This window comes from Lates calcarifer, linkage group LG19, assembly GCF_001640805.2.
Source record: "Lates calcarifer isolate ASB-BC8 linkage group LG19, TLL_Latcal_v3, whole genome shotgun sequence".
Classification (NCBI taxonomy): domain Eukaryota; kingdom Metazoa; phylum Chordata; class Actinopteri; family Centropomidae; genus Lates; species Lates calcarifer.
This window is the reverse complement of record NC_066851.1, coordinates 7,473,315-7,489,328: the sequence shown is the minus strand read 5'-3', so window position 1 is coordinate 7,489,328 and position 16,014 is coordinate 7,473,315. Positions and strand designations below refer to the sequence as shown.

General features: G+C 39.6%; 4 protein-coding genes across 5 annotated transcripts; 2 read left to right on the top strand and 2 right to left on the bottom strand.

The window, feature by feature from the left end:
• Window positions 1-1,221: 1,221 nt before the first annotated feature.
• On the bottom strand, window positions 1,222-4,692 carry rsrp1 (arginine/serine-rich protein 1). Its single transcript, XM_018697782.2, is given in 7 exon segments — window positions 1,222-1,573; window positions 1,704-1,781; window positions 3,072-3,143; window positions 3,146-3,252; window positions 3,363-3,797; window positions 3,800-3,974; window positions 4,482-4,692. Coding segments are annotated over 6 exon segments (1,002 nt in total). The 5' UTR covers window positions 3,954-3,974; window positions 4,482-4,692; the 3' UTR covers window positions 1,222-1,417.
• A 1,122-nt stretch (window positions 4,693-5,814) lies between these two features.
• Window positions 5,815-8,039, top strand: mgst3b (microsomal glutathione S-transferase 3b). The gene is made up of 4 exons (XM_018697785.2): window positions 5,815-6,059; window positions 6,265-6,387; window positions 6,993-7,065; window positions 7,717-8,039. The coding sequence occupies exons 1-4, from the start codon at window positions 5,934-5,936 to the stop codon at window positions 7,815-7,817; spliced, it is 423 nt and encodes a 140-aa protein (XP_018553301.1). The 5' UTR covers window positions 5,815-5,933; the 3' UTR covers window positions 7,818-8,039.
• Window positions 8,040-9,058: 1,019 nt separating this feature from the next.
• Window positions 9,059-12,469, top strand: tmem50a (transmembrane protein 50A). Its single transcript, XM_018697784.2, has 7 exons — window positions 9,059-9,205; window positions 9,763-9,868; window positions 10,108-10,220; window positions 10,891-10,958; window positions 11,236-11,328; window positions 11,545-11,605; window positions 11,696-12,469. Exons 1-7 carry the CDS (start codon window positions 9,111-9,113, stop codon window positions 11,739-11,741), a joined length of 582 nt encoding a protein of 193 aa, XP_018553300.1. The 5' UTR covers window positions 9,059-9,110; the 3' UTR covers window positions 11,742-12,469.
• rhd (Rh blood group, D antigen) lies at window positions 12,251-15,345 on the bottom strand. Of its 2 annotated transcripts, XM_018697779.2 has the most exons (10): window positions 15,137-15,343; window positions 14,590-14,770; window positions 14,349-14,499; window positions 14,072-14,219; window positions 13,771-13,943; window positions 13,461-13,598; window positions 13,252-13,379; window positions 13,088-13,167; window positions 12,843-12,916; window positions 12,251-12,684 (listed from the first exon to the last, which is right to left on the bottom strand). In XM_018697779.2, exons 1-10 carry the CDS (start codon window positions 15,324-15,326, stop codon window positions 12,658-12,660), a joined length of 1,290 nt encoding a protein of 429 aa, XP_018553295.1. In that variant the 5' UTR covers window positions 15,327-15,343; the 3' UTR covers window positions 12,251-12,657. The 2 variants fall into 2 exon arrangements, with proteins under 2 accessions (XP_018553295.1, XP_018553297.1); XM_018697781.2 differs by lacking the exon at window positions 13,252-13,379 and having other exon boundaries at window positions 13,443-13,598; window positions 15,137-15,345.
• Between the last annotated feature and the right edge of the window lie 669 nt (window positions 15,346-16,014).

Genomic DNA, 16,014 nt, shown 5'->3' with positions numbered 1-16,014 from the left:
AATCCTGCCTTAGCAGACAGTTAATGGAGATGGATGTTCTCAGATCGTCTCATCAGAAGTTCTGTGAGTGTGGCTCCTGGACAGTGATTGATAAATTATGATAAATTCATTAGAGACACTTTGTCATCATAGAAAAAGCAAAGGTGTATAACTAATAACACACAGTGACAGTAGACCAACATGCACAATACCAGGATCCTGGAGCTACATGGATAACAATAATGTTGATATTTACAGCTGTGCTGTGTCAAAATGTGATAAAGAGCAGAGTGAATTACCAATAATGAGGATGTCTCTATTGTGGAATCTTTTCATTTCTTTGAAATCACCTCTGTTATGTAATACAGCATTGTGTGGATACTTTGGTATTATGTTAATGTGCACCACTGCATCAGCTGACTGAACTGCCATTTCTATCACTTCATCCATATTTAAATCACCTAACAAGTTGAAGACTGGGTAGTGATTCAGACAGTCTGGAACCTCAGTCTTCTAAAAATCTATACCCATCCCTAATAATATCAGCGATGCAGACAAAAACATGACAATACTGGCACCATGTGGTCATTGCAGAAATTGCAGCTAACTTGTATCCATTTTCCATGTTGATTCACAGCAAATCCTGGAAAGTTGAGCCTTACTCATACTGTACATGTAGGTTGGACAGAGGAAAAAATAACTTGAATAACAGTAAAGATGCAACTGGCAACATAAGGACAGAAAATAAACCCTTAATCTTTTTGATGTGAGACGTGCCATCTAGTTGTGTCTCTCAACAGTCAAATCTTTACAACCTGTTTGTACATGCAGTCACTTGCACTATTGTAGCTTCTGATTTCACTGCAGTGGTTATATTTTCCCTTTTGGTTTTTGGCACAACACTGGCATACCACACCACACATAAATTATTTTACTGTAGTACTTGCAAGTACGGAGTCACCCTTGGTTTACATTCATTCAGTTGGTCCTGTGTATTGATGAATCCCTACTTATCAATGTACTCCAGATTTACTACTATAGTATCTCAGTGTACCATTACTTTATTTTTGTCATTGACAAGCTATGTAAGAAGGCATGATTTGTGTGAATTATTAACCTTAGCATTATTGGTCACCAAAAGTAAAATATATTTTTAGTCAGTTCCCCAACAATAAGGCTCAAAATGGAGTCACTTGCAGACATATGATGTATTACTGGTTACAAAAATTGACAGACAATCAGTATTTTTCTTACATAAATCTTTATTCAATCTGTAAACAGGACAATATACAACAACAGGAAAAAAAAATCCCACCTGAGAGGAATTCTTCACTTCTTCCCACATAACTCTTTAACATCTGAAAGAAAACGTCCACCATGAAATGAAGGTATGTACAAAATATTTACAGTATTTACAGTGTCCTTACACTCTGCCACACTAGTGTGACGTGGTCAGTGTGTGTTTGCGTGCTTTGGAGGATTGGCCTGATTTGACTGGAACCCAGTGGCCGTAGGGCTTCCTGCTCTCATAGCTGTCCACTCTGGGAGTTACCTTAGCACTGGATGGAGCTGCTGTTGGTTTGGCCACTGAATTCTGAAGGGACAAGATCACAAGAGGAAAAAAGCCATTAGAATACATCATTCCATGTTCAGCATAATGTAAAAAAATGTTTGGTTTGGCTTTTAATACTGCTTAGGAAGAAAATGCCATTTTAGACACTTACATTAATGCTGAAAGAGATTATTTTCCTTTTTGGGGACATCCTTGGACTGGACATGTCATCAGGCTCTGCTCCACTGCTCTGTTTCAAAAAGACAAGAAAGACATACACAGTTAGATATGAGTGTAAGACTAATGGTAGAGTGAGCTTTGACAGTTTGTGAAGTTCATATAGATGGATTATAGGTTTCATTACTAGTATTATAAAGCACTTCTATTGCATAGGTAATTATTTAAGGATTAGCTTCAACAAACTGCAGCTCTCATGCACACTTCCCACCCCTCCCACTGCTGACAAAGACTAGACTCAACCATTAAATGAATGCTTCAAGGACAGACCTTGAAACAGAGTAAAACAAAAAAATGTAAACAAAATATCAAAAGTAAAAAGGATGTCTTCTCTGTCTAGAGTGGCAGAATGATGGTGACGCAGGTTTCCCAGCCCCTCAGCACACATCTCGTGTACCAACTTATCTTTGGCATATGGAGAGGAGTTCTTCGTCTGTTTTTAGCTCTCTTGACAGGAATAGTCACTATAACGCAGTCCACACGCCTGCGCTCCATCAGCGAGTGGAGGATTCTGCTAAATAACAATGACCCATTTCAACTGCAAGCATAAATACATTTGGAATGTCAAAATTCTACTGCCTTGATATATGAAGTGTCAGTGTAATACAGTATCTGAATTGCTTGTACATCATCCAGTTGTCTATGTGTGAAATTAGCATTTGAATGGGCTATGTGAATTATGTCTAAATGTGAGGTAGTCTACATGTGTTCCAAACCTCTACTTGATACAAGACATTACAACATTACAAGAGTTATCAGTTAACCTTTTACGCAAACACTTATTGTCGTCACCCAAGTCACATGACAGCCTTTTAATCCCAGGTGCCGATGAGTGAAGGAGACCACTGTCATGTTATCTATGAAGACAGGAATAAATACAGAGAGTATGTGTGTTCCCTCAGGGGTCCAAAGGTTAACACAAGACACAGGAAATTCAACACAACACAGGCCTCAAAGTAATCAGTAGACATGTGTAGACAATACACTTTGCTTGACGTGCTGTATGCTTGTTGGAACTTTAAAATGGTGTGGCAGCTAGGAAAAAAATCTTCCTATATAGCTTAAGTCCTACAAGTCCATTACCCCACTCTATAAAAATGTATTGATGGTCAGTGCACAGATACATGCAAGTGGTATGAAAACTATGTTATCTCTGAAATTTCCAAAACCCTTTGCTTGGTATAACATCTAATCCAGGATGGGGAGAATTTTTCTATGACTTTATTTAGAATCTGTGACAAAGCCTCATCATTAGTGTGTGATGTGTTCAGTATGAAGCTGACATTGACTTTCAGGCACCCACCTGTGAAGGAGTCTTTTCAGGGTCTTGCCTCACCCTTATCTCTGGATCTGGTGACACCTGTTTGGAACTCCACCGAATTGCTCAAACAAGATTGGTTTCACACTCTCAGGAAGTTCCAGCTTCTCCACTCCTAGGATCTTCATAGCATTCGCCTTTGCAGCTTTGAGGAGCTCTCTTTTATCTGTTAAGTTTTGAAAGTTAGGTGATTTAGAGCTAAACATCAAGTATAATTATGACATATGACACACACATAACTAAGGAGAATTTCACCATCTTATCCTATCAACTTACCATCCACACTCAAACTGACGGAGCGTCCTGAAGATCTGGACCTTGAGCGGCTCCTGTACCTTCTGGCTGGGGATCTGGAAAACCTGCATCTTAACTGGCTTATGGTCCTCCTGTCCCTGTTCCAACGGCTGTAAGACCTGGAGCGGGACCTGGAACGGGACCTATAGCGTCTACGATGGGAGTACCTGTCTGTTGAGGGCGAGCGGCTGTAGGAGCGAGAGTGGGCTCTGTAGCGGCGTGGTGGGGACCTGCGGCGGCGGCCATGGTTATATCTGTAGTGGCTATCACAGCGACAGCGGGAGGAACGTCTGTGGCAGCGAGGGTGAGAGCGGGACCTCGATCGAGAGGAGGACCTGCTGCGGGATGAAGATGATGAAGACGATGAAGACGATGAAGATGATGAAGACCTGTGACGCCCCCTGTGGCTGGTGCGCCCCTGTAGCTGCGAGCGCTGGAGGAGCGGCTGCTGCCACTGCTGCTTGGGGAGCGGGAGCGAGATGAGGCAGGGCTGTTCTGGTCAAAGATTACATTGATGCCATCGCTTTTACGGGCGTGGGCCATTTCAGAGTGTGACTCTTCTCCCTTGGCCATTGTTTCGTGTTCTACCACAGGCTGAGACGAGACAAAAAAATCTGCATGAGTATTTAAGAAAAGTTGGCTTCTTATCTTATATATATATATATATAACAACCACCAGTAATTCTTAAAGGGACTGTCACGTTTGCCCCTTGTAGTCGTAGTAGCAATAACGTGCGTCGCCATTCTTTATATAAATGTTTTGATTATATAAGCCACGGTGTATGTGTAAACCAATGCCTATTGTTGCATAATAGCTGTTATCTCGGTGCTGCCCCTAGCGACAAAGAAATGTTGTATAACTGCAATGGCTGACTGGAGGGATCTGGAAATTTCCAGATGACGCAAGCTTGACTAGCCTAAGCTAACGTCTGTTAATACTACAGAAAGTTCATATCCAATTCCTTTAATTCTGCTAAAAACGATTTTGATATTATAAATATAATTATACGAGCAATATATTTATGTTCACAACAGCTTACATGTAACTCTAGATTGATAAAACAAAGTTATGATAACATTAGCTAACGTTGTAGTACTTACCGGGTCGACTGTAGCTTGAAACCTTTGTTCCGAAAACGGCGATATAAACTAGGTATGTCAGGAAATTCGCCTTCAAGGACGATGATAAATTAAGAAAATAACTCAGATTCGTTGGTTTGTAGCCAAATATTTTCGAAAGCGCAGGCGTTATCCGCTTCTCGAAGTTGAGCCGTCTGTCGTCGTCACTCAACTGACACCCAGGCTGCGGGAGCAACGGACTTAAAGTAGCCAGTGGAAAATTCCAGTCATGTGATGTTGTGAACGATCGGACTCTTTTGAACGGTTCACTGTCTCGATTGCTCAATTTGGTACAAACGTAATGAGTCCGTTCGCTATGGGCGAAAGTAGTTATTTCTTCACATACACGATATGTATTCTCCAAAACTGACTGTGTCACATGTGCCTTTATTAACTAATAATGCGTGAACCCCGGGATTAGTATAAGTGATTCAGCGTCGGCTCGATCAGATTCAGACAAGCTGTTCAAAGGAATCGAATCATTTGGGCCGACAGACAGACCAACACTAAAGCAGCAGCCTATAGATCCATTTTGACAAAAAAGAGCGGAGATTGGGTAGAATGCAAGATTCAGTATTTACAAAAAACACCCGTCATTGCCTGTTGTATCTTCACAGCTGTTGTGAATGCGTATGTTCTAAATCTTGTTACACCATGACATGTAATGAAGCACAAATTCTGTAGTCTGGGTATATGAACGCAACGAGAACACATAACTACACAATGTTATTGTTTAGGGGTGTGTTTTATATAAGTAAAACTTTAACAGCTTTCCTCTACATGATGAAGAGCATGAGTGGACCATGTGAGTAATCTCACATAATCATACTCTCAGTTTAGAGGGAGGGGCTCTGCCTTAAGCAGGCAAGATTGACTCATATATTTTTCATAGTCTTCTATAGTCTATGTTTTAAAAATGTATTTTTACTATTGCCACATATAAGACCAAATCAGTCACGTTATTACGAGCTGCTTTGCAGTCATTGAGCTGCATCTCTCTCTTTAATAATTCTTTAGACTGAGAATCTACACAGACTTCCTTAGAGATAGGGACCCTGAGCATGTAACTTGACTGTGACAAAACAAAATAAAATTAATGATTAATCAAAAATGTATATGATTTGATTGTCCATATAACTCTGTTGCCTGTATGATAAAAACAATAAAATGTATTTGTATCAATGTTTCAATGTGTTCTTCTTCTTATCATAATTATTATTGAATAAACATAAAATATTGGGGGGTGGGATTAGTGGGGGTGTTCTTTAAAAAGCACCTCGCCTGACGAGAAATCTCGCGATGTTTTATGTAACCTCTGTTTACTTTGTGGCTTCCTGCCTCTCGCTGAGTTATAAAGGCGCGTATCAGTTTAATTGCACAGCTCCGTGTTCTAGCACCTTGAAACCTGAAAAACAGGCATAATATCGAACAGAGATGGATATTCTCACTGTGCTACCGTCCGACTTCGGATATGTCATATTTACTTACCTCTACAGTTGGATTATGCTGGGTTATTTAGCAGTCAAGGTTGGGGGCGCCAGGAAGAAGTACGATGTCAAGGTAGATGAAGTTTGACTTAAAGATAATTGTCTTGACGATGAAATGTAATAACACCTGTGCTGTGAGTTTAGTGCTGTTTTGGTTTCCTTCTTCTCTTTCTGTTAAATATTTTCCATTGAATACATAATGGTTAAAAGAGTGTTGGAGTGTTTGTAATGCTTTTTTTCCGTTTGTGTTTTCTTGCTAACTGATTTGATCTTTGCAGTATCCCACCATGTACAGTGACAAGGAGCAAGTGTTCAACTGTATCCAGAGAGCACATCAGAACACCCTGGAGGTGTACCCTCAGTGGCTTGTTTTCCAGACCATTGCAGCTCTTGTCTATCCAGTATGTATCAGTTTTACTCACCTAGTCACAATTATGTGTGCGTGTTTCAGTATAAAACCTATTCATGTCTTTTTGCTGCACAGAGGTGGATATTAAGGGCTGCTAAAATTGTTACTACTTATTATGTCAGATCTGTGGGAGGGGCAGACAACCCTCATGATCTTTGGCATAAATTCTCCAGATAACAGTCAAGTCCAAACAGTGTAACAGTGTCACAGTGAATAAGCATATTTTCATCTAACTAAATTACCCTTGTCTTTAGGGCTGAATGATATGCAACAAAAATCTAAGTAATGTGATTACTATTTGAGCTATGATTGTGGTTGGAATATTGGTATATCATTTTCACTGGAAAAATAAAATAAAATTGATGTTGGCATGATTTTTCCTGGGGGTCTGTACCAAACAAGCATGTTTCTTTACATCCAGAAAATATTAAATGTAGGCTGGATCTATTGGTATGTTGTGACTCATTTTACCTTTTACCATCAAGACATTACAGCTCCTGCAATTGAGCCATATTGTAATTTTGTTAACATTCTGATTAGTTGCTCAGCCTTATTTGTATCTTCCCATTGTTTCTGATTTTCTGTTTATAATCTCAGTTGTCAGCATCTGTGCTGGGGGCTATCTGGGTGACCAGCAGGTTTTCCTATGCCTGGGGTTATTACACAGGAGGTAAGATTGACCTTAAGCTAATGAAATGTAGAAGTATGTAGGAGAGCAAAAGCACCTAAACTCAGTTCAGCCTTTTTATGTGTTTTTCTGTGTAATTATACTTAGGCCATAGTTAAATGCTTTTTAAGGTCCTTTAGTCTTAAAAAGTGTAATCTTTTACTTTTGGTTGTTATGCTTTGTAATGGAAACATCAAAATTCACCCACACTCTTATCTACCACTGCACTGCAACACTTAGTTTATAAATTCAGAAAACAACATCCTAGGTTTGTAGCATTATAAAAGCTGTATAAAGGTTGCAGTCCACGCATCATAAAGGTTACAGCGCAGTGGTTGTCTGAGCAATTTCACTGCTCTTCACCTAATTTTGTTTAATCATTTACAGAAGATAGGATATTAGCAAAAGGTAATAAAACAAAGACGTACACCTATGAGGTCTAAGTTATGATAATTGTCAAGTGGTTAAGTAATGCACTTAACTCATTTAATGTGTTTTCTGCAAAATATCAGGTGTTGAAAATCGCAAAATCAGACCCAAAAATTCCCCTACAAACAAACTTAGTATTCATTGTTCATACTAAATACTAGATACATGTTTCATATAATTCTGCCTTAGTGAACGTTTGCATTGTTCTGTTGTGTTTCATGCCAGATCCAGCCAAGAGGATGAATGGTGCCTATGGCTACATTGGATACTTTGGAGTCATCATTCTGTCCATATCTGTGGCCTTGCAGTTGCTTGGTGTCTTCTAAGATTGTCATTGTCATCTTTCTGTTGCCCGTCTGACTGACAAGTTTGCTAATGGCTTGCATGACATTTTTGACTGTATCAACAATAAAGTAGCTGTAGAATTCTTTACATTACAATGCTACTCACATTTTTATGGACCATTAACTTTCTATCTTTTTATTCCAGCGTTTGTTGTGAATGTTTACTTCATGTAATCACTGACAATAAAGTAGATGCTGACAGATGCCGCTGCCTCAGATATGTTCTTTCTAATCCTGTACCCACAGTTGAAAGCACTGCAGTGTGTTTGTGTGATATAAGGGTTTGCAGCAGGCATGAAGGGCCCATGTGACTCACGCATGATGTTCTAACTAAGCACAAATCTCCCATTAGATGGAGCTTACAGCAAATGACTTCAAGAAGACCTATAGGTCATTTGAAGGAACAATACTAGATCTAAGAGAATAATCTGTTGACTGTTCTGTTTCCCTCCTAGATAACCAAAGTGTACAATGTTCTCTTTTTTTCAATAAGCTTTATGGTTTTAAACATGTATTTAGTTGCTCTTTACCCACACCACTTAACAGTCAAATGAAAGTAGATCTACATACAATGTAAATTTCCCCGTTGTGGGATTAAAAAGGATTATCTTATACAATGGAAGAAAATAAAAGAAAATACACATAAACAAATAAATCTCTTGTTTAAAACTTTTTCCTAGTGTTATTTAAATACATATTTATTGTTGATATTTGCTGTGATATGTTTAGTTTATATTGGTATACATTTTGTTTGGGGGTAAATGTTCTTTTTGCAGTCTACATGAGCAAATGTCAAAGCAAATTGTCCCTACCAAATGCTCGTCCACAGTGCTTCTTTCGTGTACAAATGGTAAGCTCGTACCTCCAATGTAATGACCCGTAGACACCATTGTGTGCGGCAAGATAAGCATTTTCTTTCGGTAATAATGGAGAGAACAACTTCAAAAGTCGGCTCTGGAAAGTTTATGTGTTTAGCATCAAAGGCAAGACACATAGCACTTTATACTGCAATATTATGGTAAACGGAAAACAATGCGCATACAGAGAAATGTTTAATACATTTTTGCATTAACTGTTGGCGAAGTGGAACTCACTCTTGTTTATATGTTATATGTTTGTCATATCTAGATATGTCAACATATTAATAGCCCTACATAACAGGTTTACAACCTACTGAGTGGTTCATGTGCTTGAAATGCTCTAACGAGTACCCCTTTGTCCGATAACACCTAAAGGCACCAATAGCAACAGCTTCTCTGAGGTTCCCTTCATCAAATGGGTGTTGGTGAACTGCGCATGTGCATGACCGAGCTCTCGGAAGCAAAGTCGGATTTATCCAAAGGGTCCACATCAAAAAGCGAAAATAAAAGGTAAGAATTCGTTTGAAAATAACATTGCCGTCAAGTAACGTCCGTTTGGGTGTGTGTTTTCGTTCGGTACAAGCGTTGTCGTGTGAGTTAAGATATTATTTTTGTGACTTCGTAGCAAAAAGAAACCTTCAAGGAAATGTTTGCTAGTGCCAAAGCAATGAACAAAAGAATCGACACATCCGTGTTTTTATGTACTGTGCGAATACACGCCTGTTTCTGCAGCTTTTAAGTTTGATACGTCGACAGTCGTGTTGTCGAGTAGAGGTGTTAGACAGCTGCTGATTTAGTGTGTAAATGTGGAGTTACAGAGTTGTCAGTGTTTTGTGTATGAGTCATGGAGGTTGAGCATCATCTTTACTGTACAGCTATTGCGCACCAAAGTATACTTTGTTTTTCAGATTGCACATATCAATTTTGGGGGAAATTGACTTTAGTTAATGTATACAGGCTATTATATGTCACGAACACTGATGTCGTCGAGCTGACAGGGTATTTCTGTAAAGTTTTTGATGTTGTTTTCACTTTCACACACTGTTGGACCCAACGCCCTTTCCCAGAATCATGTCTGGTTTTCTGGACGGAATCCGGTGCGGAGACTGCGAGTGCAATGTGGACTGGGGAGAGAGACGAAACACCATTGCATCGATAGCTGCAGGAGTGCTGGTATTTTCACTAACTGCCTTTTTCTGAGTATACAGACTGTAGCTATTGAAGGGTAATGTAGGCTTCTCTGAGATTTGTGCTACTAATCTGAATTTGTTTCTAGTTTTTAATTATCAGTATGTGCAGATTCCTTCCAGATTTGTAAATGGTTGTAAATGGTTAGATTCATTACACCTTCTCATTAAAGCTTCACATGTCAGCAAAGGTTCAATAAACTCCCGTGGATTTTGTCGTTGCAGTTCTTCACGGGATGGTGGATCATCATCGATGCAGCAGTGAAATATCCTGATCAGGGACAGTTTCATCATGCCTATCACACTTGTGGAGTCATCGCTACAGTGGCCTTTCTCATGTAAGACAGGCTTCACAGACTGTCTCTGTTACAAGAAATATTATCCCCTTCAGTTTGGATAAATTCTCATTGGAAAATCTAGTCACTTTGAGTTCCTGGAGCTTGTAGCCCCATCTCAAGGCCTCTCTCAACAGGTAGAGTTGCTCAGTTGTCACTGAGATGGTTTAATACATGACTTAAGTACAGAGTTTCAGTCACAATATGGTTGTATATGAGGGGACATTGTTACCCATGTCCCTGTTTAAAGGTGGTGTTGGATGTGAGCGACCTCCTTAATCTTTCACTGGCCATCCTCTGCCTCCTGCTTGGTGATTTTAGCCCTGTTTTCAATATATAGCTGTTATCACATGACTGAAATTCCATACTTTGGCCACATGATAGCAACTAAACCATCTCCATGACAATAAGGCAATTACACCCACCAAGGGAGGCTATTAGATGTGGCTGAAAGCATCAGAAACACCAAGTAAGTGGACCCTTGGATGTTGTTTTCCTATAATGTCCCCAGCTCGTGAGATTCTTCAGTTTCAGGGTTGAAAACTTCATGTTGCCAATTTATTTCACAATCTAAGGGGTGTCATTCAACATGACAAGCAATGTGTTCAAAGTAACGTACTGAGTAGCTGTTGGTATGTTGCTAATTGTTTTTTCTCTCATTTAACCCACCTAGGATAAATGCTGTGTCAAACGGCCAAGTGAGAGGAGATAGCTACAGTGAAGGCTGCATGGGACAGACAGGTGTGTGTGATAGAAAAGACATGATGAAATACTTTATATCACCAGCACATTTCCCCATACACAGTTAATTTCTCCATCCCTCATTTGAGATGATTCTTCTCCGTTCAGCTAAACATTTTGATACTGCCACGTGTGGTTGCTGTAGTGGTTCTAACCTAATTTCTGGCTGTTTCCTTGTATTACCATGTCAACATACATGCAGGCCAAACACAAACTCGTCAAAGAAGTGCTATGTTGAGACACCCAGTAATCCACCCTTTCTTATCTCTGTTTGCAGGCGCACGTGTGTGGCTCTTCATTGGCTTCATGCTGGCTTTTGGTTCTCTCATTGCCTCCATGTGGATTCTGTTCGGAGGATTTGTGGTGCCTCGTAAGTCCTGTTCATCTACTTAGCTCATTGCAACTTTCACTGACTGTTCAGTAATCAGTTTTGGGGTGTGAAATTGAGTCGTTTTACAGTATTAAGCAACTAGAAAGCAGTATGAAGCAGTAACTGAAAATACATACTATGCAGTAAAAAGTGAAGTAAATGTTACAGTTTAGGTGAGGTTTTGTGCAAAGTAATAACATGTTGTTTCTTTTGCAGAGAAGCCTGTCGTGTACCCTGGTATCGCCATTTTCTTCCAAAATGCATTCATTTTCTTTGGGTAAGTCAATAATCCTCAGTGACATCTTACTTTCAACCTATCTTTACCCCTCACCCTTAATTTATACTGTCTTCCTGTCATTTGATGTAGGGGTTTGGTCTTCAAGTTTGGACGGACAGAGGATCTGTGGCAGTAGTGAACCGTGTGTTTTCATGTCCACTGTTATTCACTTTGCTTTCTATATTGTATGAGACAATATGCTTTAGTGGTTATTCACTTTATACATCTAAACTTTTTTTAGCATTCAGATTAACATGTTTAATTTATACTGTTTGCTGTATAATAGCTAAATCATAACCAAGCACAAATTTTAATAGACTCCTTGAAAGTTTGAATATTTTCAAATGTGGCACATCTTTAAATGTGTCTGTTTGCACTCAGACTGTGTAGCCATGTGGTTTGAATGGTTTACAATTTGTGTATAACAAGATGTGTATTTTGGGAGATATACTTCCCTGAACTGTCCATGTTTCCTTTGGGTATACTGACTTCTATTACATCATTTGTTGAGGAGAAACTACATAAATTATTGTGATACAAAATATATTGAGAGCAACGTTTCAAAATACTGTACACATACACATATACTGACTGTAGCCATATGGGGTTGTTTGTATTTCTCTTGGAATGACACTATGCCGGCTCTGAAACTTTGCCATCATCCAGATTTATTGTTGAAAGTTAATTAGCTTACACTGCTGACCTGAAGTCAGCAAAAGTTTCACAACTGCAGGATGTTGTTTGTCTTCTGGAGGTTTGTATTTGACTGCTACACTTATCCATTTTGCTTGTGTAACATCCAAACCATGAGGTCAGTTTCTGACAACCATGGAAGCATTAAACATGAACATACTGAACAGTAAATGAGTCTCCCATTCATGCTTCTCCAGGTAAACCTTAACCCCTAAAAAATTTTGTCCCAGCCTTGCACACACATCTAATAACTACTTTGCATTTTAAAAAAAATAATTGTATGAAATTATATACATTGACATGAATTTATGTCAAAAATAGTTTGTAATTTCTGGATTCCAACCTTGGTCTCCTCCTTCTTACTTGCACAATGTAACATGGGGAAACTGCAAAATAGGAAAATATTTTGTTAAGTGCAGCCATGACTTTGTAAGGTGTAGCACAGCACAAAATACACACACAAAGTGTTAATAATGGCATACTGTTCAATATCACTGTGACCATTTTTTTCAGTATAGAGACAGGAATATCATTGATTGCATACCTCCCAGAAAGCCTGGTCATCAAAACATTTCCTGTCTTGGGGTGGCCTCAAGAAGTTCCACTTGAGTAGAAGTCCTGTAAACAATGATAAACAAAGGTTTTGGTATTGATATACACCTGCAGTTTGTGCATTGTTAGATGCTGTAAAAAGCAGCAACTTCAAGTGAATTTCATTAAAAATATATATTTTTAAGAAACTTACTGTGTAACTGTAACACTTTTTTATTGCCACAAATGAAAACTTACCTGTAATGAGCCCCATGGACAGACTCAAAGCAATAGTGCTCAAGAGAGTACAAATGTGAAAAACAGCAAACCGGATTGCCCTGCAAATGAAGGACACAAGGTGTCACACCTTTTGTGTGTGAAATTGTGCTGCAAAGCCTGTTATATGACTGTTGCAGTCTTACGTTGTGTGATCATCACAGTCTTTAATCAGCAGGATGAGATGTGCTAGCCATCCCAATAGACCAGGGAGTCCATGTGTACTGAGAACAGCACAGGTGTCATGGCACTGAAATGCAAGTAGCATGTGGATCTGGAAAATAAAAAGTTATCAGGAATTCTGATGTATACATAATTAAATCAAAGGATAAAATACCCGTGTGGTGAGCAAAACCTTGAGGTATCGGTGTCCAATGGTTGATACAACAGCAGCGATGAATCCTATTATCATGGCTTCCCATGGCTGATGAACCACTGATATGGAGACCCCAACAGCAACTCCACCAGCAAGGATGCATGACTGCATATGGGTCTAACAGAGGAGTGAAGACATAAGCCTTAAATCAGACCATGCTGGTATCAAACATATTGACTGATTGATTTATGGGTGGATCTCATGGTCCCAAGACAGACACCTAGCCCTTTCAGTCCAGCTTCTAGTGATACAAGAAGTATGTGTTAAGATATCGAGTATCAGATCCTACCAGGTTGAGTTTTCCCTTGGGACTGGAGAGCAGAGACACAGCAGCTGCTGTTACAGCACTGACAGCCAGGGCCAGATAGGTGCTGCACACGGCCTCTAGCTTCCTCACAGGAATACGATCGTCCACAAGGATTGAGTTAAAACTGGGCCAAAACATCCAGATGAACAGAGTCCCTGGAGAACAGCGGACAGGATTTCTATGAGCCTAAATCTCCAGGTGAAGGGTAGATGGTGCCACTTGCTGCATCATCCTACAAACTCTATATTTGAGTAACATCAGAAAAACAGAGAATATTCCTCACCCAACATAGAGAACAATCCTGTCTTGCGGTCAGATTTCTCTTTTTCAAATCGCTGCTCTGAACCTTTCCGATACAGCACCCAGGTCAGCGTGAGTCCAAAGAAAGCCCCAAAGATGTGAAGCAGCATGATGCTGTTCAGTGGCAAGGTCTACACTCAGGAAACATTATCATCAGCAAATTACCAAACAAAATCAAAACAATCTTATGTACATAACATGCACTCTATACTCTATGATGAGAATATGTTTGTCCTTAAGATCTGGTGAAAGGTATTTACCCCCAGCAGTGTCTGTATGACCCATTTATTCAAGATAAACCCAAACACCTCCAGCAGGGAGATCAGGATGAGGTGAACAGGGTTGGTCTTCCCCAGCACAGCTCCGATTGAAATGAGGGCAGAGGCGGTGCACATTTCAGCATCTACCAAGCTGTATTGAAACATTAGAAACAGTCACTTAAAAACTAGAACTGAAACTCAATCCTGAGAGTGTCAACGAAATCAAAATACGATATCCTACCTTCTTAGATCTAGCCTGATCTTTCTATTGTAGGGCTCAATCCCATTGAGTATGATTGCCCATTGGGTGGCCATGACTGCCACAAGGAGGTTGAATGCAGAGGCACTGAAACTATACCTCACTAGAAAAGTGCCTAAGAAGCCAAAGCCTAGAATCACCATCACATTCACATCCTGGAACACTGCAAAAAAAGAGAAGTAGTTGCCTTTAAAAACTGTATATATCTGAACGACAATGCAGTCCTAGACAATACAGTCATTTCTGGTGTATTTCAGTTAATAGCTCAGTTTTAACCCAGATCATCTGCTCCAAAAGAACCAGCAACTGTAGAAGCTTATCACTGACCAACAGTAATAACTGCAGCCACTCCCCACACTCATGGATTCTAATATGTCACTTTATTTAGCTTTTTAAAGGAACTATATGTAGCAGCTACAAATGTATTTTTGGTTAATGTGTTACACAAATGAAACATGAAATGTTTACCTTTCAGCCCCAGCTGTCTCACGCACACACCCCTCTACTTCCCAAGTCACTACTCACTCACCTGGGTAAATGTTGCTGAGGGTTTTTCCATCTACTTTTACCCCGCTTTGGATCTCAGTGTAAAAGGCATATATGACAATGAACCCCAGCTGCAGGAAAAGCAGCAAAGGTGCTAGCCGGGAGCGCAGACTTGGTGCGTACCGAGGAGCCATGAAGATGTTCTCTGCGCACTGCTCCTCCAACTGACGCATGTGAAGCCCCTGAATGATTTGAAAGTGGGCGCAACCCCAAACCACAGCTTTTCGTTTCTTATCAGCTGTTGACCAAGCAGGACCAGAGGCTCTGTCTTTACTTGTCTTGCATATGTGAAGTTCGATTTTAATGCTCATTAAAATACGCCTCTTATTTCCACTAAGAGCACCAATCCGCTCTTTTCTACAGTTTTACAAAAGCGTACTGGGCCATGTAAAATATATAATAATGTATGACAAAAATGTTGAATTGCACCTTTAAGTAAGGTCCCTTTGGCTTGGCAACATTTTTCCAAAATGCATCAGCCTAATGTTACTGATTTTAAACAACGTGCCATTATTTTTTAAATTAACAGCTGATAAATGTATATCAATGTATGTCATAAAATACATTTATAGGCTGGACATCAATTACAAATGATTTTGCTTTTCTTTTTTTTTTTTTTTTAAGAAAGCTATCAATATCACTTTGTGTTTCTCTCTTTCTATATATTTTTTGTGATACCACTTTTGTATTAACAAAAAGACATTAGATGAAGCAAATCATATTGTAGGCAACGGTAACTGCAACCCACACTTTTTAGTCAAGCACACGCACATGCTCATTTACAATGCACGCATTTTAACCTGGTAACAAAACATAGCTGGCGTACAAGGCCATGGGGCAAGACTGTGAATGAACAACACA